Source organism: Xiphophorus maculatus, chromosome 10 (genome assembly GCF_002775205.1).
Source record: "Xiphophorus maculatus strain JP 163 A chromosome 10, X_maculatus-5.0-male, whole genome shotgun sequence".
NCBI lineage: Eukaryota > Metazoa > Chordata > Actinopteri > Cyprinodontiformes > Poeciliidae > Xiphophorus > Xiphophorus maculatus.
In genome coordinates, this window is record NC_036452.1 from 5850507 (window position 1) to 5874017 (window position 23511).

Consider the following 23511-nt stretch of genomic DNA (forward strand, 5'->3'; position numbering starts at 1 on the left):
GATATCTATGTCAGAGGATAAAATAAATAGCTTGTGGCAAACAATGGCAGACCTGCACGCCGCAACCCATTTCGCTTGTTCCCTCCTATCTGGCTTTTTGTCTTTTTGTATGCCACTTGTGAAAACATTCAATAAACAGCACATTGTGGATTCTTCTGAAGGGTAAGACAAACAGAAAACGCGGGAGCCCGAGAGAGTAACAGTAAAATCCGTCAATATGCGGACTGTCACCGAAATACCAACAAGTGGACGAACCTATGCATTCAGAGCAGCCGTAATCTTTCATGGATTAATATCAAATTTCAGGTCCTGAACTGTGAATGATAGAATATTTGTCCAATCCTTAACAAGGTCAGTCACTGTATCCGAAGAATATACCAACACAAGATATTATATGGCTAACATCAACCATATGTCTGCTGTTCCTGCAAGGATGTGACTAATGCTGATGGAAAACACAGTTTTGGTTCTTATCAAAATGTTAATCAGTTATTTTAGAGATGGAAACTGACGTGCACATGGGCTTAAAGTTGGCCACATTATTCAAGCTGCATCCTATCATGTAGACCCCATCAGCCCGTAAAGGACGTTATTGTTTTCAATCATTTGAGCAATAATCAGAACCCACACTGGTAGGTAACATTGCTTGACCCTCTTTTGCTTTCAGAATTCAGAAACTGTGTGACAAGGCGCATTTTCCTGATAGAAATAGCTATCAGATGATGGGTCATAAAGATGTGGACATGGTTGAAAATGTGCTAAGAAAATGTCTCGCACATCATTACACCACCTATACTACCAGCCTGAAGTCGTGATGCAAAATGTCAATGTTTTTAAACTGTTTTTACCCTATATAATTCTGACTCTGCCTTCTGAATGTAACAGCTGAAATCAGAGTAGTCAACATTTTTCCAATGTGTTATAGTCCACTTAATCTCAGTTTCCTGTTTTCATCATTCACTTCAAGGTTAAAATGCTGTAGGTTTGGAGTCCTGTGCATATCGGATCTGATAAGTTGGTGTTCGAGCTACTGCTGCCTTCCTATTGTCTTAAACCAGACTGACATCTTACATTAACAATACATTCTCATTCACACAACTGAAGTTCACTGGACATTTTCTTGTTTCTGGACCATTTATTGTAAAACAGAGAGATGATTGTCGGTCATGCACAGCTTTTTCTCTGGTTGATGAACTATGCCACATATCCTTTCTTCACCATTCTACCAATGTAACCATTGTAGGTTACATTAACTGGTTAAAATGTACCAGAACCTGAATAGTCAAATGTTAAGAACTATTTGTTATACAACAATGACTTCTGTCAGACCTTTTCTAAATTGCCGTTATACTGACTGCTAAAGGAGACCCTTTCTCTCCTCAGCCATCAGCATCTACAACAACTCTTTGAAGAAAACTGTGTAATATCAGTTACTATATTTAATTTTCCTCTGGGATTAATAAAGTATTTTGAGTTGAAATTGAATTTAATTTGAATAAATATCTAGTAAATTAGAAGTAAAGTGAAAATAAAGAATTCTTTCCTTTTTTTTTAAAAAAAAAGGGCTATGCTCATTAAATGTGGTCGGCTCAACACAGTAATTGTACTTGAGAATTAAAATCAGCCTTCCTCCATGACCATCTCAGTTTCTAGAACTAGATGGTGTAGAAAACCTTTGTGGTGAGTTGAAGAAGGCAGAAGAAAACACCCAGGACTTTGTACAGTCTATAGGGATTGTGAAAACAGGAATAGTGAAAGACCTCTCTCCTTCTGTATGCTGCAACCTTATGAAACTGCTGCCCTACTGGGAACAGGAAGTTGAACAAAGTATTACAGGAGAAGTAGCAAAATCTGGCTTTTTAATAATGATTTTGTTGAAATCAGTATGTTCCTACCAGACTAAATAAATGCATCCATAACAACTTTTTAGCGTGATCTCATGCTGCAAAAATATTGAAATTTATTTGAATGGAATTTACGCAACTTTCACAAAAGATGACAAAAAATGTGAGCCAAAGTGTCATGAACTGTTTTGCTTTTAAATTTCCCAGAAAGCAAGCAGCCATTCTACTGATTACTCGTTACCCTGGCACTTCATACATTTAAGTATGCAACATCTTTGAAAGTGTAACTCCAGAGTATTTTAAAAATTTACTTCACGTAAGAGAACATTGCCCTGAAGCACATACAAGTTTGAGTATTCTAAAGGCATATCTCTACAAATTTTGGAAGAGCAAGTTCTACTCTGGGGTTTTTACCTTTGCCTGCCTCCATGTTTTATGCTCCTGAGAATGACATGTCCAAAGTAAGGCCGCAATGATCACTATTATTTTACACAGTTTTATCTGGCCGGGAAGATTCCTCTAACATATAACATATTTTTTAACAAGAAGCCTGAGACACATAGTTAGCATCTCTTTAGAGTCCTGCTGTTTGGAACACAGTGTCTGTTCCTTCCAGCTTAGGTTGTTGTTTGTTTTGGTGCAGGCATCCAATTGGTCTGCTATATTTTCAGAACACATCTTTAATACTCCAAGCATTGATTTAAATTTGATGCACAATGTGTCCAAGTGTACACACATATTACCATTAATTTCCATGTTGCTTGTAAAGTATTTTGGAATGAGAACTATTTGGTGATGCACCGTCCATTGTTAACATTCATTACCAGCTGCTCACAATTTTCTGTTTGCAGCAAAGTACATTTTCTGAGAAAATCTAAATTTTATCAGAATTTTCCCTTGAAAAAGCAATAGGTGGCCTGCACACAAATATTTATACCAAATATTTCAATTTTTAAACTTTTAGACTTTTCCACATTTTGTCATGTTAAAACCACAAACATAAGTACGACTTATTGGAATTTTATATGATATACAAAGTAATGCATAATTGTAATATAGATACAAAATTCTACTATTTTTTCTTTTACAAATACAACTCCGGAAAGTTTTATTTTCAGGCCTCTTTACTCTAATATGCGTAAATAAAATGTATTGCAACCAATTTGCCTCGACAAGTCATCTGTTTATGTGGTATTTGTGTATTTTAATAATAGTAACATTAATTTCATCTCAGAATAAATACAGCTGTACCGTAAAGAGATCAAACATTTTAGAGAACGCTAGAGAACGGTTGGCACCATGAATTCCAAACAACACCTTAACCAGAGAGCATCTCACTGAGCCCTGTTCAATCCATCATCCAAATGTAAAAAGAGTACTGCACAACTGCAAGCCAACCAAGACATGGCTATCCACTTAAACTGACATGGTAGATAGACATTAAACTGAGAAGCAGCCAAGAGGACCATTGGTACGTTGAAGGAGCTGTAAAGAGCCACAGCTTCAACTTCATAATTATGAGTTCCTTACCAGTGGCCTGTCACATTGAATCGCAATAAATTACATTCATTTTTGTGTGACAGTCTAATTTCAGGGGGTATTTAATGCACCTGAAAGCCCTTAAAGAAATATACGAGAAAGCATTCTGGTAAAAGAACGTTCCTGAACAGGTTCCAGTCAGTTTGCATAATTTTGACAACCTGTGTCAAGAACACCTGACATTTAATATTTAAGACTTGAAGTATGGTCGACCTGAAAAATCATATTAATTACTCAAAAATTATAATCTAATTTGAAAAGTACACAATGTCAATAACACTCATGTAAAGAGCACTCTTGCAACATAAAGTTAGTTTTTGAAGCAAAAGTAAGAGGTAGAAAATAAAACTGTATCTCTAACATCATAGAACAGCAACAGAGTGATCTGTAGAAAATATTGTCTCTTTGCTTATAAAGACTATTAATACATTCTCTTTAGTGGTCTGGATCAGTTATTTCCACTTTAACCCCATCTGAAGATAATTATAAAGGCAGCTTGATTACACTTTGATTTTGCTTTTAGATATACTGTAATTGTTTCATTTTACATCCTTATGAATTTTGTTTTATACCTGGGGTTGACTGACACATTTTTATATTAGTTGTTTATAATTAATTGTACATTTTAGTTTATTCATATTTATTTACATATTATGTTAGCTTAAAGACTTATGATTTTAGTCTCTATGCTTCTATATTTTCTTGAAAGTTTACCTTTAGTTTCTTCTTGTTAACAGAATTGATGTAATTGTGTCACCTGTATATCCTGAACTAATGAGGTCACTTACTGCTTTAACAAAACCTAAATTTGTGTATTTTGTAAACATTTTTTTTCAGAACAGTTTCTAACGGGGACAAAATTGTCAAAAAGTTCTATGAAAATTTTGGTTGAAAAGTAACGGAAATGACAAGTTTTAAAATTGAAAGATTCTTTATTCTGGTAGTAAAGTATGCTTGATTGAATAAGACATTCAGAAACACATTCTTAGTGTTTCATCACAGTACAGAACAAATCTACTGATTAAAGCAATCAAAGCAGGAAAGAAATCACTGAGCTTTTGACAAATTTTACATAATTCCACGTGATTCTTTCATCTAAGCAAATCCATGATGTTTAGGAGTAAGTTTAGGTGGACTGGGATAAAATGCCTCTTGCAAAGAAGGGAAGATGTCTGTTTTAGTTAAGTGTTTCTTGTTCCAGTAACATATGCTATCCCAGACGTGGAGCACTGCCCTGGTAATTATTATGTCAAAGTCATGTCAAGGTACTGCATTGCGCTGAAAGGCTTGGGATTATTACACAACAAACCTTGAGGGAAAAATATCTTTGTCAAAAACACCTGAGTTCATGTAGCGACACATTTCTGGGGGCATGAAAGAAAAATGGAGAGGCGCATCATTTTATCACAGAGGACAATGACCGAAATGGACTTTGGTTTTAGTCTGTCCTCTGCACCTGCCTCAGCAGAGCCAAAGCTTTGTTTCTGCCTCGCTGGTCTCATCCCCCAGCAAACTGCTTAAAATGCACACACAGAGAAAAAAATGAAGAAAAAAAAAGAAAAATCAGAAACCATCCATTGTGTTCTGAGGCTGAGTTATGCAGGAGATGTGGCGTCTGAGCCTCCTCAAAGAGCATGCCGCTATGTTCTTCCTTGCAGATCTGTTTCATTTTGTCTGTTCATACTTAAAAGAAAAACAGGGAACTGGTTGGACCGCACCACCCACATAGCGTGTTCTCTTCCTGGATGGTTTCAAGCTGTGGGAGTGGGAGGTGAGAAGCAGTGGTCTGGGGGTCTCTGTGTCAAATCGGTGGAGGAAAAAAAAGGCTTTCTCTTCCTAATCTTTTTTTCTTCTGTTCAGCTCATGCCCCCTCCTGGGTACTTATAGCCGGTGATCTTTCACATCCCTCCTTAAGCTTCCTTCACACTGTTCAAAAATAGCTTTTTTGTTTCTGTGTTGTTGCATTGTTATTGTGCTTTATTTCTGACTTTGCCCTTCTTCTGACTTTTTTCCAGTGTCCAGCAGTGGCCGTATTTTACGGCTGGATACAGACATTTCCCTTTGCTGTGCCTGTTATATTCCTGTTATTGACATTTGTTGTTAGCGTACTATATCATGTTTTAGCAATAAAGGTTATTTGTGATTTTAAACATATGTATACGCTCGTTGTTTTTCTTTTTAGTTGAGAACTAATCTTAGCTCCGATTTTCAAACAACATTGGGAAAAGCTTTCAGATTGTGCCAGCTGCAGTTCTGTGGGAGGAGCTAGCTTGAAGGGTGTTAGTTTCTAGTGGTTGACACAAGACACTGTTAAATTATTAAGGAGCCTCAGCACAGGCTTGGGCTGACTACAGATGAGCACTACCTTGCAACAAATACAGTGCTGGCCACATTTATCAGTATTCCTGCTAAAGATGTGTAGGAAAAAACCCTTAAAAATAAATTCAACTTATATAGCAGAAATACATATTTATTTACATAGAAATGGGTAGATCTATAAGTTGTTTTTAAGCAGTATCTGCATATAATGTGTACAACAGTATCACTATAGTATAAGGTTAAAAAATAATCTTTTGTGTTTTTCAGCAGCAAAGTGGGCTACCATTCCATAAATATAAGAATTTACTGAAGTGACCTAATTCTCCTCTAATAATAGTATGATGTTTTTCTTGAGTTTAAAATCTACTAATACAAATAAAATTGGTTAACTCTTTAAATTTCACAAGAAAGCATTTTCTATAGCAAATATTTATACAATTACAATAAGATATGTTTAATTTTGCAGCAGAGAGGGCAAAAGTTGTTATTTAGAATGAAAATGTTGCTGACTACTGTTATATGGGGATGCTATGTTCCTATTAATCAATAAGTTGCCTTTATTAATACTCAAAGTTGATTATTAATCATGAGACGTGCATTAACAACTGAACCACAGTAATTTTGTTATGCACAATTTTTTGTTCACTTTTATTTTCCCCCATCACTTGATAAATTTACTCAAATTTAAGTCAGTTTTTTATTTTTTTAAATTGTGGTTGATTTAATTCATGCCTGCTGATTGTAAAATTAACTGTCAAAGTCTAATGTGCCACCAACCGCTCATGCTCTACCCTACTCTGGATTTCTTGTGTGTCACAGAAGGTGCAAAATATTGAGAATTTTCACTTTTACTTAATCTAGGGGTAGATATCGTGGTGAATACTGTGATGAAAAAGTATATCAGCAGTATAGCAGCTGAAAACAACAGAGCCAATTTTAAAAGTAACTACGGAAAAAAAAAGCATCTTATTTATGAAAAAATGTTATGAACAGTATTAAAAAATGAGGGGAAATTCAGCAAATTGCAGCAACATTACAGTGTGTGATTGCACTCTTTTGATGACGCCTTTGCAAGTGTGCATTAGAGTGCAATTACCTTTCTATAAAGCTTTATCATGTGCATCCCCCTGGTGCTTCAGAGTTCAGTTCTCTTGCTGGTTTGTAGCTACTTTTTCTCTGATGCTAGCACAGGGCACTGCATTTTCCTTTCTCTCCTGGAAACTGGGTCATATCTTACTAATGCTGTTTCTCTCTCAAAAAGTCTTGGTCCTCAGATTTTATTTATTCATCAACAGATTTTTGCAACCTTTTTACAAAAGGTTGCAAAAATTACTTTCAGATTTATAAGAGAGCCGAGGATTGTATCTCACAGAAAGCTGCCATTCCCATTCAAGTTCTCCTGCAAATTCAAAACATTTGCAACAACAATGTGGAGTCGTCTGGAGCTGAATTCGTCTGGCTTACCCAGCGTCACTGCGCTCTCATTGTAAATTCAGGGATTTTGCAAAGCAACAATAATCATAAATTTCAATCCGCGTTTTCTCACAGGAAACTGTCACTGTGAACATGACAGGCAGATTTTTCCTGTATAATGCACGGCGCATTTATTTTAAACTATTATACCCCCGCTGCCTCTCATCCCATGTTAGATAGAGGTCTGAACAAAAGGCTTCAGTCAGCAGAGAGATTATTAGGACATACATCATAGATCATCCTGTCAGGCACTCTGAACTCTGCATTGTATGTAAACACTGCTTACACAAAGATGAAATGGCAATAATGTTGATTAAGCGGGTGACTGCAAATAAAATCAATGGTGGCTGAAACACTTACTTTTTGAAGATGAAGGTTGTACTGATTCCTAGGAGTGGAGTTGGACATGAGGCCAGAGCTGTTGACACTGCAGTCTCTCAAGCTGCGGCTCTCGGAGAAGTGAGCCTGGAGTTTTTCCCGGTGTCTTCTGTGGAAGAAGGGAAAACAATGTTAGCAAGAAGACTCTGAAAATGATTGCAAGATTGTGATTAAAATTAAGATATATGCAGATTACCAGGATCGAGATATATGGTGCTGTGAAAAAGTATTTGATCCCTTTTAGATTTCATCAGTTTGCATGTTTTTGTACCCGTAAATGTAGTCTGATTAATATGTGCCTAAAAGTTATTTTAAAAAGCATTTTCAATTTAACAGACAAACCTGATACGATTGTATATTCTAATTTATTGAATATATATTTGTATATATACATATTTTTTCAGAATAGAATTTTCAAACAACAATGTCAATCAGGGTTGTCTAGAACCCTAGATATGTGTGTCAGTAAACTTTAACTGTGTTTATTTGAGTTTGTTGATCATACATTTTGCAGTACTAACATTTGAAAGCAAAAACCAGAAAATACCAGCAGCAGCATAAGCCATCCTGGTATCGTGAAAAGACCCCGTTGCTAATGCCGCACCTGATGACATTCTGACAGTGAGATCACATTTATTTAGGAAAACCTTTCACTGGAATTGCATGCTTCAATGTTAATTTATTCGCCCTAACCACCCTGCATTCAATTTAATGCCCTAAACTGACACTCGAAAAGGGTAGATACGAGGTAAACAGCACTTGCCTGCAGTGGTATGTTATTTAATACATTGAGATCATACAATCGTGCCATTTAGTGATTAAAAAGTCTTCTGACAATTGAAGACTTTTGCGACAACAAGACACGACAACATTTGTTCGAGGCTGGATGTCTGCAAGCACCGTCAAAGGTCAAAGCTACAAAGTGAGCACGAGCGAGATATGTCACTCTGGCTTTCCTTTCTAGACCTGTAGCTGAAGGGTTTGATGTAGAGCGGGGACAGCTTTAAGAGAGAAGACGTGTTGCTCAAGGAAAAATTTAATCAAGGAAGTGTAGCGTGAAACATCCATTACATGGCTGTATGATATTATTCTATTAAAAGAATAAAAGAAACGAGGCCAAAAACAGACACTGGATCATGTCTACACAGTGAAAAGCTAGAGGTGAGAATGCAGTGATACATATAAGGTAACAAAAACTCTAAGTGAATCCTCTTTGGACAGGTGTTAATTGATCCATCTGCAAATTTGTTACATGCTATTTCTTAAGGTGACAGTAACAATAGTTGTCTATGAGACTAATGCCTGTCATTGTAATATGTAGTGTACATTTTCTTTTCTTACTGTAATGCAAGACAGACTTCTGTGTTTTTGTCACCTTTTTAAAATGTCGCTTTTTCAAATATGCTCAACTGATTGGATTACATTACAGGTGCAGCCTGTTTTCAATGAGCCTGGAAAATAGAATGTTAGTTACTGTGAGACTGCAACCTGTACTAACGTGGAGAGAAATCTAAAGCCTGACTCATTGTCATAATTGGAGCGATTTAAAGTCTCACTTTTGTCTTGTTTAACCTCCAGCTGTTCTTGTCTCACCTGATTCACTTGTATTAACTTTCAATAGCTGTCATGTATCTTACTTGCTTTGCTTTAGTGTGTTTTAGTTGAATTTTAACTATACATAGTTAAGCATCAAATTAAAGTTGGATTTTCTCTGTGATAGATTAATGCTCCATTTGTAATGATATAAACATCATCCTTTTTTCAATGTTTCCCCCATACAAAATATACTTGACCCAGTGGTTCTGTATTAAACTGTTTACTTCCTGGATAAAGTATTTTTGCAAAACTATCACTGCCATTTATTTTTGTGTACTCTGTATTCCTTTCTGGTACAGGAAGCAGCTCTGGCCCAGTGCATCTGTGCTTAGCCATGTTTGTTTCCTGGTCAAGGCCACAGACAGAGCTACAGCTGTCATTAGCCATTTGAATTAGCCTTATTTTTCTTTCCCATAGAAAATACCCCAGGTGTTTCTGAATGTAGCAGCATTTTTTTTTTGCTACTCTATCCCACTATCAGACCTACTGTGCCTATTTTAACTCTATATATTCCTTTGTTATTTCCTATAGAGTTAACCAGGACCAGTGCATCAGTGCACACTTCCACTTCTTTTTCTTTGTCACAGAAAGTACTCCCCTGTCACTTGCTTCCATGTTTAGCTATGTATCATTTCTGGCTTGATTGTTAAACAGAGCTATTGATGCCATCAACTCTGTGTGCTCCTTTACCCTTCTCTTTTACACAGCTTTTCCTTTCCACAAGATGTATCCCTGAGCTTGTGCTTCAGTTTGTTCTTTGTCCTCTTCCTCTCCTAGCTACTCGCTTGGTTTTAATGGAGGTCTCCTACTGCTATAAGTGAGTTGTTTTTTTTCCTCTGTTGCCACTTGCTCTCTCGGGAGGAGGGATTGCTTTCATGTCAACCACTTTATTCAGTCAGATAAGGCTCCATATAATGTCAGTTTCAAAGATTTGTAACAACTGACATTACAGAACCAACTAAACATAACTATTTTGTTTAATTGCACTAGAATGTGTGTATGATCTATATTCAATGATATATTTTGATTGGAATGAACTGACATTTCTCTATATTAGTCACAATTTTAATTCTATTCATTTGTACATGAAATAAAGAGTTTAAAACAGACTGAATCAACTATCCATAAATATTTAAAAGCAACTGACTGAAGCATATGCAAAGAATAACAAACTTTACTGCTACATATTTGCAAGGACTTATGCAAAGACCTATGTTTAGGAAGTAATTAGCCAAATTAAATTAGATAAAAGCAGAGCATGTAACAGGGGAGAAGTAAAACACATATTTATTGTTGTGTCTGTTTGAATTAAAGCATGTTCAGCAAGTCCGCGGCTTAGTGCATCATTCTGCATAAATTATACATGGCATCCTGTTAAATGAATTCCACTTAGTAATAAATCTACAAGTGTTGTTGGTTTTTTGGTACACATCCAAGCTGTCACAAGCATTCAAACATACGAGCTCACAAAACAGAGTTCTGGCTATAGGTTTATGTGGACTCGTGAGTATAAACATTTGTTTATTTTATGATCTTGAATGTTTATAGGAATTGTTCTTATGACAGGGCAGATTGATAATAAAGCAAATACCTTCAATGAATTTTAAAACAATTACTGGATGCATAAATTTGAATGCATTGTAGATATTTTCTAATATATCCAGGTTAAAATACAAACATGCACCCCTATTAATTAAAGCAGTCATCAATACTATTATGCCACAATTATGGCTGGGTATTGGATCACTTTTCTGTACTGACTTGGTAGAGGTAGTCAGATTCCTAAGCATTCTGCTTACCGCCACTATGTTTGGAAGTTCTCAGAGTATTTGTAGGTTTGAAAGCTTTCACTTCTAAAAATATTTTAAATGTCAAAACATAACTGTGACCAAGTGGCTATGTCTTTGTCTCATCTGACTACAAAACAATTCTCTAGTCGTTAGCGGCACATTTCAGTTGAACTTTCATGTCTCACTGTGGAAACACCTGTTTTTTTTTTTTTTTTTGGCTGGCACCTTCTAAGTCTACAGTTATGTAAAATTTGCCTCATACACGGCAGCGCGAATGGTGTTCCAATTTCCAGCTCTTGATCAGCTTGAGCCTTAGTGATTCTTGTATAAATACATATTTTATTCCAATTAAAGATGACACTGTGTAAGGAAAATGTCCCTAACAAACATCAAAACAATTTTTAAATGAATGATTTTCTGAATGGCCTCCCCACAGTTCTGACCTCTACACTACTGAAAATATGTAGTCTTATACTCTAAAGCTGGAAATGTACCAGACACCAATCATTCTAAATGAACTCCACCAAGTGTGCCAAGAAACATGGTCAAATATCCAATCAGAATTATGCCAAATGTTTGTTGCTGGTAACCAGAGGCATGTAATAAAGGCATTTTCTATGGGGCAGTTTTCCAAATAAAAGTATAAGCCTTTTTGTAAAATTTGGATGCACTGAAGATTATGTAAACATTATCTCATCCTGGATAAATAATTGTTCAATCCATCATTTAAAATCTCTGAATTATTAGGATATTAATGCTGCTGATAAATATATGTTAATCTCTGATCAGAATTGTATATAGGAGATATTTTTGTCGCTGCAGTACAGCTCTCATAAAATCAAGATAAATACCTTTCTTGTGGTTAATCTCCTCTGTGACATGGTGTAACAAATTAAATTTTTTCTCTTTTACTGAAGAACAGAATAAACTTCAGCATTAAGAAGAAAATCCATTTATCCTAGCTCCACAACCCTGCAACATTCAAGTCAAAGGGAACCAGTTTAGCAGGATATGTGGGTTTAGATCATCTACAGTACATTAAACCTCCTGGTGAGCTGCTGGTCATACTGACCAATAGGGCAATGTGCCACTTAGAGCTCTGCTGTGCTGAAGAAAAGAAAATAGAGGAAAACACTTGAGTTTATCACAACCAATTTAATCAACGTAGCTTCTGTGAGGACTTCCTTCATTCTCTGCTGTTTACCTTGCGTTGTGTACATTTCTTCACTAACCGGCTGCAAGATAGTAATTGAGTTTAGAGGTGTTTTTCCATGTTTAATGGTAGCCTATTATTACACTCACATTTACATACTCTTCAGCAAAATAGTCCTCTTGATCCATTTTACATATTTTTTTGTATTTTATATAGTTTTTTAATATGACTGGCCAACAGTGTTTGTTTGTTTTTAAAGTGGAAGGCAAATCAACTTGGCATGCCTTTTTATTTAGTCTCCATTAGGCAGTCCTTTGCAGAAGCAGTCTTTGCTGTGATTAAAGCTGTAGGTATTTTGGAGAATGTTTCTACCTGCTTTGTGCATCTGGACTAGCCACAGATCAATTGGATATAGATGTGAACATTAACTGGGATGTTCTAAAACATAAAAATGCTTAATTCTACTCCATTGTATTGTTACTCTATGTGTAGCCCAGGTTTTTCATAGAAACCTTGAAAGGTTTTCTTCCAGAACTGCCCTCTAGAAAAGAATCCCCACAGCAGGACGATGCCACTACCTCATCATAATGGTAAACTGTTTAGTGTTGTTTAAACTTTTAGTTTTCAACAATGCAAGGTTTGCGTTGCATACCCATAACTCCATCTGGGTTTATGTTGAGATTGCATTACACAAAGGTGGAGAGAAACTGCTTAGTGCCTTGTAAAGACAGTTGTGTGTGCTGAAATTCATTTAAATTAGACTATTTAAGGCAGAGCCTAAATGATCTAAAAACTTTTTATAGCCATGCTTAATACAAAAACAGTATAACCTACACTAAAAAATATATAAAAACTATGTATCTTTTTTCCACACATCAAAATTATGCACTAATTTGTTTTGGTCTACCGCATAAGATTTTAATAAAATACATTCAAATTTGTGGTGTTGACATAATAAAGTGTGGGAAAAAAATTAAGGGACTTTCACAAAGCACACTACCAACATATGCTTTTATCAAGCTTCTGTGTTTAGGACTCCCTCGTATCCTCAGCAGTATACATGTACTTTGCTTTATGCAAAGTGTATGTGACACACCTGCTTGCTATAACCACTTTACAGATAAATCTTACATGAGTATCTGTCCCAAATGCATCCCACACAATTTGAATTTGTTGCTTAACTTAAAAAAATCCTCCACCTGACTCACAGGTTGGGCTCCGTGCCATGAGAATAAAGTGCCTCTTTCTGCACAGCTCGGGGCTTACTCTGCTAATGTGGTTCTGGCTGGAATCACTCACTTGTTGCGGCGGTAGAGAGCCATGCATGCCACTCCGAGAAGACAGATCCCCGAGGCAATGCTGAAGATGGACAGCACCTGCCTCTGGTAGGTGTCACCACTCTCTGCAGAGAAGAGAGAGAATGAGATTTAGGGCAATGAATATCCACTGTGACCCAAAGGAGTGCAAAACAGAAAGAAGATGCATTCTGAATTATCCCACTAAGCACAGATGTACAGATAGCATGAAGCAACCAGTGTTGCTGTCAGTTAACGTTAGTCTTTGAAGACTTGGAAGAGGGACATGGCAGATACAGGCAGGGCTCAGTAACATGTGATAACTGAAGTGTGATAATCATTTCCTTCAGAAAAACCCAGCAGGGAACACCAATGAGTTGCCTGAATGGGACAAATCCTCAGAAAGTGTGTGTGTGCATGAGAGTGCATCGTCTGCGTTTGTGCTTCAGCTTTCCAAGACTGATGGCGACAGGGAATTAGTAGCAAATGAATGCCCCCGGAGCTCCCTGTCAGACCTCTACTCATCAGAAGCAGAGTTGTGAGGTCAGAAGTGCCAGGGACAAGTGGCAGTTGATCCCAGCAGATATCACTCTGTACAGTTACACTGCTTACCACAGCGAATAATGCTGGATTGAAAATGGTGCATGGTTTGGACTCTTTAAATGCCTTATGTCTTGAGATGAAAATGCCCACAATGCATAGCCTTGAAGGCACTATATCACAAATCTACCAGTGTCACTGAAAACTAGGTGTAATTCTCTGTCCTGTGGTTCATATAACCAGCTCCTGTACAAGAAATTACAAACAATAAACCCCTTGTGTCTGATTTATGATTTCAACACATTAACTACTGCAGGAATAGGTGCAGGAAAAAGAAAACCATGAAACCTTTTCATGACCCTTCACTGTGGCTCCTGATCCTGTCAAAACAGAACTATCAGGGGAGGTCCTTATCTGTGTTTGTCTGTCCTACTTTTTCATCTTTCATACAAACAGGAATTTTACCTGTTTATGCTCAATGGAAGTGTGCAATCAAGCACTGCATGTTACAACATTTATATTCATTATGTTCCTCGGCATTATATTGGTGCTGCATCAGTGAACCTCAAGCTGTACTCTGTTTCTTTTTTTGCCACATCTGTCGCAGTATCTACAACACATTTTATGCGAGTTCAAACTTGAAGAAATTAACATGAAGTCTGTGGAATATCTGTATTGCTCATCATGAACCATCAATATGTTCGTTGCTCATGTATTGGTGTAAAATGAATAGTGTTTTACAGCCTAAGGACAGAGCAACTCAACTAAGGTGAGCAAATTCTTGACAGAGCACACAGTGTACAACAAAAGTACTATTTGGACGTCTCTTGCGTCATCAGATGTAAGAGACGTCCAATGTAGTCCTCATGGAGTCCTCAAGTTGTGACTCTATGTACAAATATGTGCATTTGTTTGTGTTACTAACAAACAAAAGCTGTTTGTTAGTAACAAAGATTTGCACTTTTTTTGTGTTACTAAAAGATGTTTGTTCTTTTAGCACGATGCTGTATATTTTGCCCTTTCATCATTTTATATCTTCCTAGTTTTTGTTGTGGTGCATCTGACTTTTAGGTGCAACAAAGTCATCTGCTGTTGGACAGGTACCATATTTTAGGGAGCAAAGTAATTTGAGTACATGAATAATCCAGTACAAGAGAACACTGGTTAGAAATGTTATATTTTCTTCACACTTTTAATTAAGGAGATTCTAAAGTTCTTGCAGAAATGTTCTTGGATAACTTCTACAGCTTCATTGAAGGCACATCCTTTGATTTACTGTCTTACTGGAACAGCTCTTCCAGTCTGTGAAACAAGCACTCTGCGAATGATTTTTGCTCAGATTTCTTTATATTTCTCCATATCCATCTTTCTCTGTGTACGCTCTCCCTGTTTTTGCGACCATAAAATCATTCCCACAGCAGGATGCTGCTATCATCCTGTTTGCCTGTTGGCTCGCTATTAATGAACCAGTGCTGAACATCTACATTCACTCAAATATACCGTTGAGAATTCTGGCTCTGTACCGTTCAGGTCCTGTTTCATCAAGGTTTTCTTTTAGCACTAAAACTAATTGACCTTCCTTTCATTAAATCCCAGCTGACTGCCATGTACCTTTAGGTGAGTTATGGTGTCTGTCTTGCCACCCCACCATACATACTTAATTGGTGGAAAACTGAGCGTGTGTGTGACCTTAACTATGGAGTCACTTTTGTAGCAACCTAGTGGTTGCTGGTTATTGGTTTCCTGTCTTACCATTTGTCTTAAAATACTACATTTAACTGGATAGTAGCTGCTGTTGTTTCCAAACTGTAACTTTAAAATAGAATTTTGACTACAATTCCATCTCAGTGGTCCGCACAAAAATCTCTTGATTTTATGAGTTTCTTTCTTACACTAAGGTACAGTATGTTTATTTATAAGTGTGCCAAAGAATTGTAAAGAGGACTTGCAAATTTCTTTAGAAGAATATGAAGTCATACAGTTAACACAAAAACAAATTAGATTTTGTTTGATTATTTCTATGCTCTCACAATGCTTCCTGGCATTACATCTTGCACAATATTTTTTCACAGATCATCTGTCTCGTATGCTATCGTCAGGACATAGTGACAGTTAACAAATATTTAACAAAATATATTTTTCATAAAAGTTACCTACTACATATATAATATAACAAATAAAGGCCTAAGAAGTGTGTGGGAAAACCATACAAAGGTACAACAATCTGGTAACCTGTCCTCATGTTGATCACCAGTTTGGTCAAACACTGCTGCAGGATGGCATCTTATTATTTAATTGAATTTGTGGCAATTCAGTCAATATGGTGGTGTTGTTTCCTATAGCATGAACAGCAATCCCAAACTGAGGTCAAGAGGTGACTCAATATAGTCAAAACTGCAATGCTTAAGGACTGGAAGCTATACCTGTTTTCCAATAGTGTAACACATGTGCTACTTGAACAAAAAAAATAATGCATGAACATAAAATGCCACTGTTATTTAACTTTACCACATCACAGCAGTGATGCTATGACACTTCTGATAGTCTGAGCTATCATCACATGCTTGACTTCCAGCTTGTTCCTCAATGTTTCCAGCGTGGCATCAAATGCCCTGTTTTTAAGAAATAAACAGCAGGAGATGCCATGGCCTAAATGTAACATTTGCATCTCAGAGCTCCTTCGAACCCTCCGGCCTTTGCCATCAATTGAATGATCTCTCAATGGCTGGACATGTGAAACACAGGGGATGTCTTTCCCTGCTGCTGCATCATCAGTGCTCATGCAGAGCGCCACCTGAGACCAACCTCTGTCTCATTTTTTTGATGGATGAAATAGGCTTTTCTGAAATAGGAACAGAAAAAAAAACAGCTGTCTACAGAGTTGTGCTGAATGGTTGTAAGGAAAAACCCTGATATGCAGTCTGTACATAAAGCTATTACAGGTCTTTCATGCTGGATGCCTACGAGGCACTCTTGAAATTAGATGCAACAGCATGTTAGGGAACAGAACAAAGTGAACAGCCCTAGCAATACTGGCTAAACTATGTTGTACTAACACAAAGACAAGACAATCCCGTATGGCCAGCAATACCATAACAACCACTTAACATTTGGCTTTGATGAAAGTGCATAATGAAGGCCGTGCTAAACTATCCATGACAAAACGGGGTATTCAGCCCAAAATACATCAGAGTGAACCAGTGAGACTTGTGGAGCCTAAGGGGCTGGACTAAAGAGTACAAGAAAATCATATTTAGAGTGTTCCATCCTACATCAAACATGGCTATGCGTCACATCAGCACACATACAACTTACATAGCAAGTACCCAAAGATCCACCAGTAATGCTGAAGAGAAATCAGGTTATAATGCATACTGTTTATCTTGAAAAATCCTCTATCATTGATCAGTCTTGGATGCATTCCCTATAGTAAATTTATTAACCTGCAGAAGGATTCTGAACTTATTTAGTCCCTGTATTAAAAGCTGCTGATCTGAGGAAGATTGTGTGCAGAGCTGGCTTTTTCTTCTGATTAGATCTATTTTCTGGATCAAGTGTGAGACATGACAAATGTGTACATGACAATACCTATGTAAATCTTTATATGTTTGGTTTTATGTATCAAAAGCAAGCAAAGAGAAAAAGAAAGTGTATTGACTCCATAAAATAAAGAAAATGCGGCAATGTCTGTATGCATCAGTTTTTGTTTCTTTTACATCATAATTTGTCACTATCAAAGAGAGAGGTTCAGATGACTTGTTTTTAAAGATTTGACCATGTGCAAGGTGTAAAGATAAAACAATTTAACTTTTTTTTCACTTCTTCAAATCTCTTGTGTTGACTTTTTGAGCAAGTATAAGACATATCTCATTACGCTGGCAGTCTGTCCACTGTTATAACTTTCTGAAATTGATGCGTAAATGAATCTTCAAACATATGGAAGATAAGTAAACAAAGCACGGTGCCGTTTGTCTTAGCTCCATGCTCATTAAATCACTCTTCCCCTAACAGCTCAGTTCTTCATGCAGACAGAATACACCTAATGTTCCGCCATAGTGTTGCCATAGCAACTGGCCCACATTAATTTATCCAAGGTGAGCGGCCTTGTTGCACGGACTGTGTTTTTGTATGAGCCTTTTCGCAGATGTGAGGCACATGAAAGACTAAGCACTCTGCAAAGTCAATGAAAAAAAAAAGTTGTCTCACCCATGAACTCAATCCCAAGTTCGTCCGCTGCTCCAACGGAGGTCAAACCGTAAACAGGGTGAACAGATATGGTGAGAGAGAGAGAGGGAGAGAGAGAGAGAGAGAGAGAGAAAACAAAAAAAACTGTTACTACAAGTTTGAATCAACTGTATTCAATTAAACCATTCCCTCTCCGGAAATTATTTTCAGGAACCTTCAGAGCAATAGTTTGGTTAGCTGTAGTCTGTTAGCTATGGTCTGCTGCATTTCCACTAAGGTCTGTCGACAGGGTAGCAATGGCCAATTAAGAGTAGTGACGTATGTCGTTTCTCGACAGTGCTGCACAGCTGTAGTCTTGCTGCCTTTGAGCTTTTTAAAGGGGACCTATCATGCTTCCTTGCACAAGTAAGGATAGGATAGGTCTACGAACTATACAAACATGTTCATTAATTTTTTTTCACAAAATCATTCTCTGATAATGAAATTCCACTTTGCTGAGTTCAGCCTATTGTAAGCTCTTTTCAAAATGAGCTGTTTTAGGACCTCTTGTCAAAATCCAAATAAGCTGCTGCTGCCCATACACCCCAATTCAACCTTTACATTCAGTTTACACATGTGAAAATGTAAACAATTGTACAACACTACATCTTTTACCATGAGTCAGACCCAGAAGGAGAGAAAGTAGAGCCTCCTGCACAACCATCAAGGATGCACCAATTGGTTTCTGAATGGTAACTCAACAACAAAACAGCCATTGAGCAACATGCACAAAGCTGATGAGCTGGAGCTGGGGCTCGGCTCGGCTGGGTTTGCTAAGTAACAGGCCAGTGACCTAATAATCAGGAGTGTTTTGTAATGGCTCGTTTGCCAGAAAACAGTAACATATTGCCAGAAAATGGCCATGTGGTTTTATGAAGTGCTTGAACGATTCATAGAAACAGTAAAAGTTCAAAAGGAAATAGAAATAATGCAAAACGTGGCTTTTACATAATAAGTCAAATTTAAAAGCAAAAAAAAAAAAAAACCAGAAAGTGAACTACAGCACAGTCTGCTACAACTTGAACATTTGTTAATGTTGAATTGTGAAGTCAGAGTGCTTATCATTTGCAAACCCAGCATTTTGACTTTGTAATTCATGCAGCTGTAACCAGCAAAGGACACAGCACCTGCAATGGTAACAAAAAAATAAAGAAATAAAAATAATGGGACAACAAAACAGTGATTTCAGACCAAAAAAGTGGTTTCACAGCAAGTTCATTCTAAAACACACACACACAATAACAATACAAGCAATCTTTTCAAATGTTTAAGAGATTTTCTATTAAACCAAGGATCAACAAGAAGTTGTATTTTTCTCCTTTGTAGTGTGTGGAGCCAAAATGCCATTTTTATGGAGTAATACAAGAATGCAGGGTCATTGTCAACTGACTGAACCTTCAACACTCTATTCAGTCTGTGAAAGGACACCTTTATTTTCTTTTATAAAATCATTACATGCCATGGTAAACATACTGCATTGATAGTTTTGAGAATTAACGCTGCGATTTCAATGAACAACACATTTCCCAGACACTGTCATGTCAAGCCTAAAATCTTTTTTTAATGAAAGCTTTGACCCTGTGCTGCAATAGATGTTGCTGAATGTGGTCATTAAAAGTTAATGTTGCTTTAAAATGTAACCACAGTAAAACAATCTGAGGTTATTCGTGAGAGGCCAGATTTGACTGTTGTGTTTGCAAACAAAATGGTGAATCTCATATTTTACGAGTACCCATCCCCTCTACTGTCGCCTTATCCTCTGCCACCTCATTCAGCTCAGGATTACAATATTGAATGACGACACACAAACCTTATTATCTATATGTAAATGTATTATGGTTTTTGAGTGTTTGCTCTTGTGGAACAATGTATTTTTTATTGTTATTTTTTTACAGAGGAGCAAAGCAGTCTGATTCTTGAAAGAATAATGATGCTAAACAAATTATTAAATTACTAAACTACAAATTATAATGATCATGATGGTATCACATTCTACATATATTTTTATCCTCAAAAAAGATAAATAATTGTCAGGTCATACATATCAATAGATTCCACAGCAGATATCAGAATGGCCAATAATATCAAAAACTAAATGCTAACAGAGAAAACATTTTTTATCTTCATCTTTCACATTTTTTAAGCATAAAGAAATCATTCCCTTTGCCCCTTCCTTGACTCCACAGGAACATCTGTGGTGTCAACAACTGAAATACCCCAAGCAGGAAGACTTAGGATGAACTGACTCTGATACCTGAGACAGGGTTTTGCAGCCAAAGTGCACTTCGCTGCTCAGAATTTGTCTTATAGGTATGGGCGTAAGTTGTCAAACTTCTTTTGACAACTTTCTCCCAAATGACTTTTTCTTTTGCACTTTGTAATGAGCCAGCAAGCCCCCAAAATATGCTTAAAGTGCTTCAGCATGATCCTCTGAATTCCCCAGCCTGCAGTAGCCTTAAATGAAGACAGAAACCAGCAGAGATAAGGGGGGAAGAAGATTAGGCTAGGGATCGTGAAAATAAAAGTTAAAAATGACACATCATGCGGCTTTATGCCACCGATGCCTCTTTGCACAGGCCTTTTATATTGATTTGAGCCTGAGGCATTGCAGTAATTGTTCTCTTCACAAGCTGGCTGCTTCAGGATGGATCACACTAAATTACGTTTACATACATGTGCATCCACACAGCATGTAATACTCTTGCCTACTATTCTTTGTCTGCAACAGATACTCTTTCACAAACACCTTTTGTCCCTATTCCCTGTCTCACTCTCTCAGACACACACAGTCTTTCTTTATGCAGCTAAATCCTGTCCCACAATCCCCGTGCTGGGGAAACAGATAAAAGGGAGCACTCATGTTCTTCCCATCCTGACAGTCCCCCTTTTTTTCATGTCACTGTAATGTAATCTTATTTAAATTAAAATGAAGCCCTCATTGGTAATTGCTTTTCCGACAGAGGTGGTCAGAGTTTTAAGTAGAGCGAGGCTTGCCAAGCTTTGACAGATTATGTGCTGGGTATGTTAAAAAGACCACATATCAGAAAGAAAAATTTGAAAATCTGTTAGAGCTGTGAAATCTGAGCACAAGACAAATGGATATGCCGCTGTATTGAAGTGTGGGATTTTTTAAATGGTTCTTTTAAATACAACTGCGAGATTCTGAAACAGAATGACAGAAACATAGTTATCAAAATTTATTGTGCTCAAAGCACAAGTTTACTACCAGAAATCATCACTAGGATACTGTAGAAAAACCATTACTGTTATCATAACATATGTATTCTTTATCAGTAGCAACAACAAATCCCTACATCTGTTAGAAGGAAGCATTATTCTGTCCAGAATGCATAATTTACAGCTGTAATTGCATTTCAGTATGATATAATAAATGGCCAAATTGTGAGCCAGGCCTTTAGCTGAAGTAGTTATTGGCCAATCTACCAACTTACTGACCGTGGATGAAATAGATGAGCTTTTAATATATAAATATAACATTGGAAATTACAAAACAAAAACAACCAAATTACTTGTGGAAATGTAGATATCTAAATCTATTAAGAAGTGTTGCATTACTTTAGCTATTGCAGCACAGAGGTCCTGCTGCATCAGTGCTAACAACAATGATACAATACAAAGAAAATAAATTCTCTAACAACAATGATAAGTAGTTGTCTGAACTCTTACAAATACAAAACTGAAAAGTGTGATAAGCATTTGTATTCACCTCTTTGCGGTAGGTCTTTTGTGGGGCGTCTTTACCAGCTTTACGCTGTTAAGAGTCTTGATACTCTACCCATTCGTCATTGCAAAATTACCAGAGCTCAGTCAGGTTGAATGTAGAGTGTTAGTGAGTTTTTAGTTTTAAGTCTTGCCACAGGTTTGTAGCTTTGTCTTGTCAGAGACTGACTCTCCTGAGCGGTAGGTCTTCATAGATCTGAGTTACCACAGACGTCTTGTTTGCTTCTCTAAATACCTTGTTTGCCTCTCCCTGTCTGTCAATTTAGGTGGACACAAATGTTTTTGTAGATCTGCGTTTGCGTCATACTCTTTGCATTTCTGAACAATGGATTGAACGACAAACCTTCAGAAGTTCAGGGATTACACTTTATAACTGCTTAAAATCTCTCTATGACCTTTGGCTGGACCTTTCTACTTTGTTCCTTGGTCTTCCTGACACTTTTTCTTCACAGATGTTCTCTAACAAACCTCTGATGCTTTCACTTAACAACTATAATTATACTGACCGTAAATGAAACACAAATAGATTAATTACTAAATAAGTACTTTCCCCTTTATTTTGTCAAAGAAAAGGGCAGCTGAATAAACATGCAGTCAACACTTTTCCTTTTTTATCATTGAAAATGTTTAAAACCATAAACATTTTTCATAGCAGTTCACCATTTTGCATTGCTTTCTGTTAGGCGGTCACATAACATCCCAACCACTTGACAAAATGTAAAAATATTCTTTTACTCTTGTAATATACTATCACAGTGAATTACAGGTTGATTGTTTCTCAGTTCATTGTAAATGTGCTCTAAATTTCTGTATATTTATTCACTGTGTTTACTGTTTCACTGTTCACTGTTTAAAAATCCCATTAAGAGAAGGAATTATTCATTCCAAAATCACTACTGCCACATGTTTTGCCATAGCTTACTCGCTCTATAAGGTAAACGTAACCCAAACATAACTTTCTGCTTCCATGTGGTGTAAATATGACTTAGAGAGTCATTTCTCTGATAGCCACTGGCCAGTAGGCTGAACACACATGTCTATTTTGTCACCTCACACAAAGAGGAAGGTAAAAATATCTCCAAAGCTCACTGTTAGACAACTGCAGTAAAGAGTGGCATCTTGGCGCCATGTCACCCATCAAACGGTATCTGAGTCGTATAAAAGGCTAAAGAGTAAACTGTTTGAGAAAGTACCAGGACTGCAAAATCTATAGCTAATGTGCAAGGAGGGATAGTCAAAGTTCCTTCTCGCTTTATACTCTAGTACAACAGTTTAAAACAGCAGAAATGTCAAACCTTTCATTTTCTGCTATTTTTCTTCTCTCCTCTTTATAAATTAAATACATTTCTTAAGATATGTCAGAAGTGTATGATTATTTTCATGCAATAAAAGACGCATTTATTTTTTTCTCAATTCTAAATAATTATAAATGAACAATAAAATTATAAAAGTCTGATCAAATGCAAGTGAACAGATGAGTAAAGAAAGAAATTTACAGGAGAAGGTAAATAAAACAGTTTTTCAGTTTTTATAAAACAGTGATTAAATTTTCCTTCATTAGCTTTGAGGATTATTTTACGATTTCAGCAGGATTTATGACAACCTCCCAGGTACTACTC

General features: G+C 36.8%; 1 protein-coding gene across 1 annotated transcript in view; it reads right to left on the reverse strand.

The window, feature by feature from the left end:
* LOC102225368 (pro-neuregulin-3, membrane-bound isoform-like) overlaps positions 1-23511 on the reverse strand; it is a 244790-nt gene that overhangs the window by 17633 nt on the left and 203646 nt on the right. The window contains exons 4-6 of the mRNA XM_005804390.2: positions 18134-18160; positions 13392-13494; positions 7536-7662 (exon numbers count right to left, since the gene is read on the reverse strand). Coding sequence (XP_005804447.2) covers positions 7536-7662; positions 13392-13494; positions 18134-18160 — 257 coding nt within the window. The remainder of the gene's footprint in view (positions 1-7535; positions 7663-13391; positions 13495-18133; positions 18161-23511) is intronic.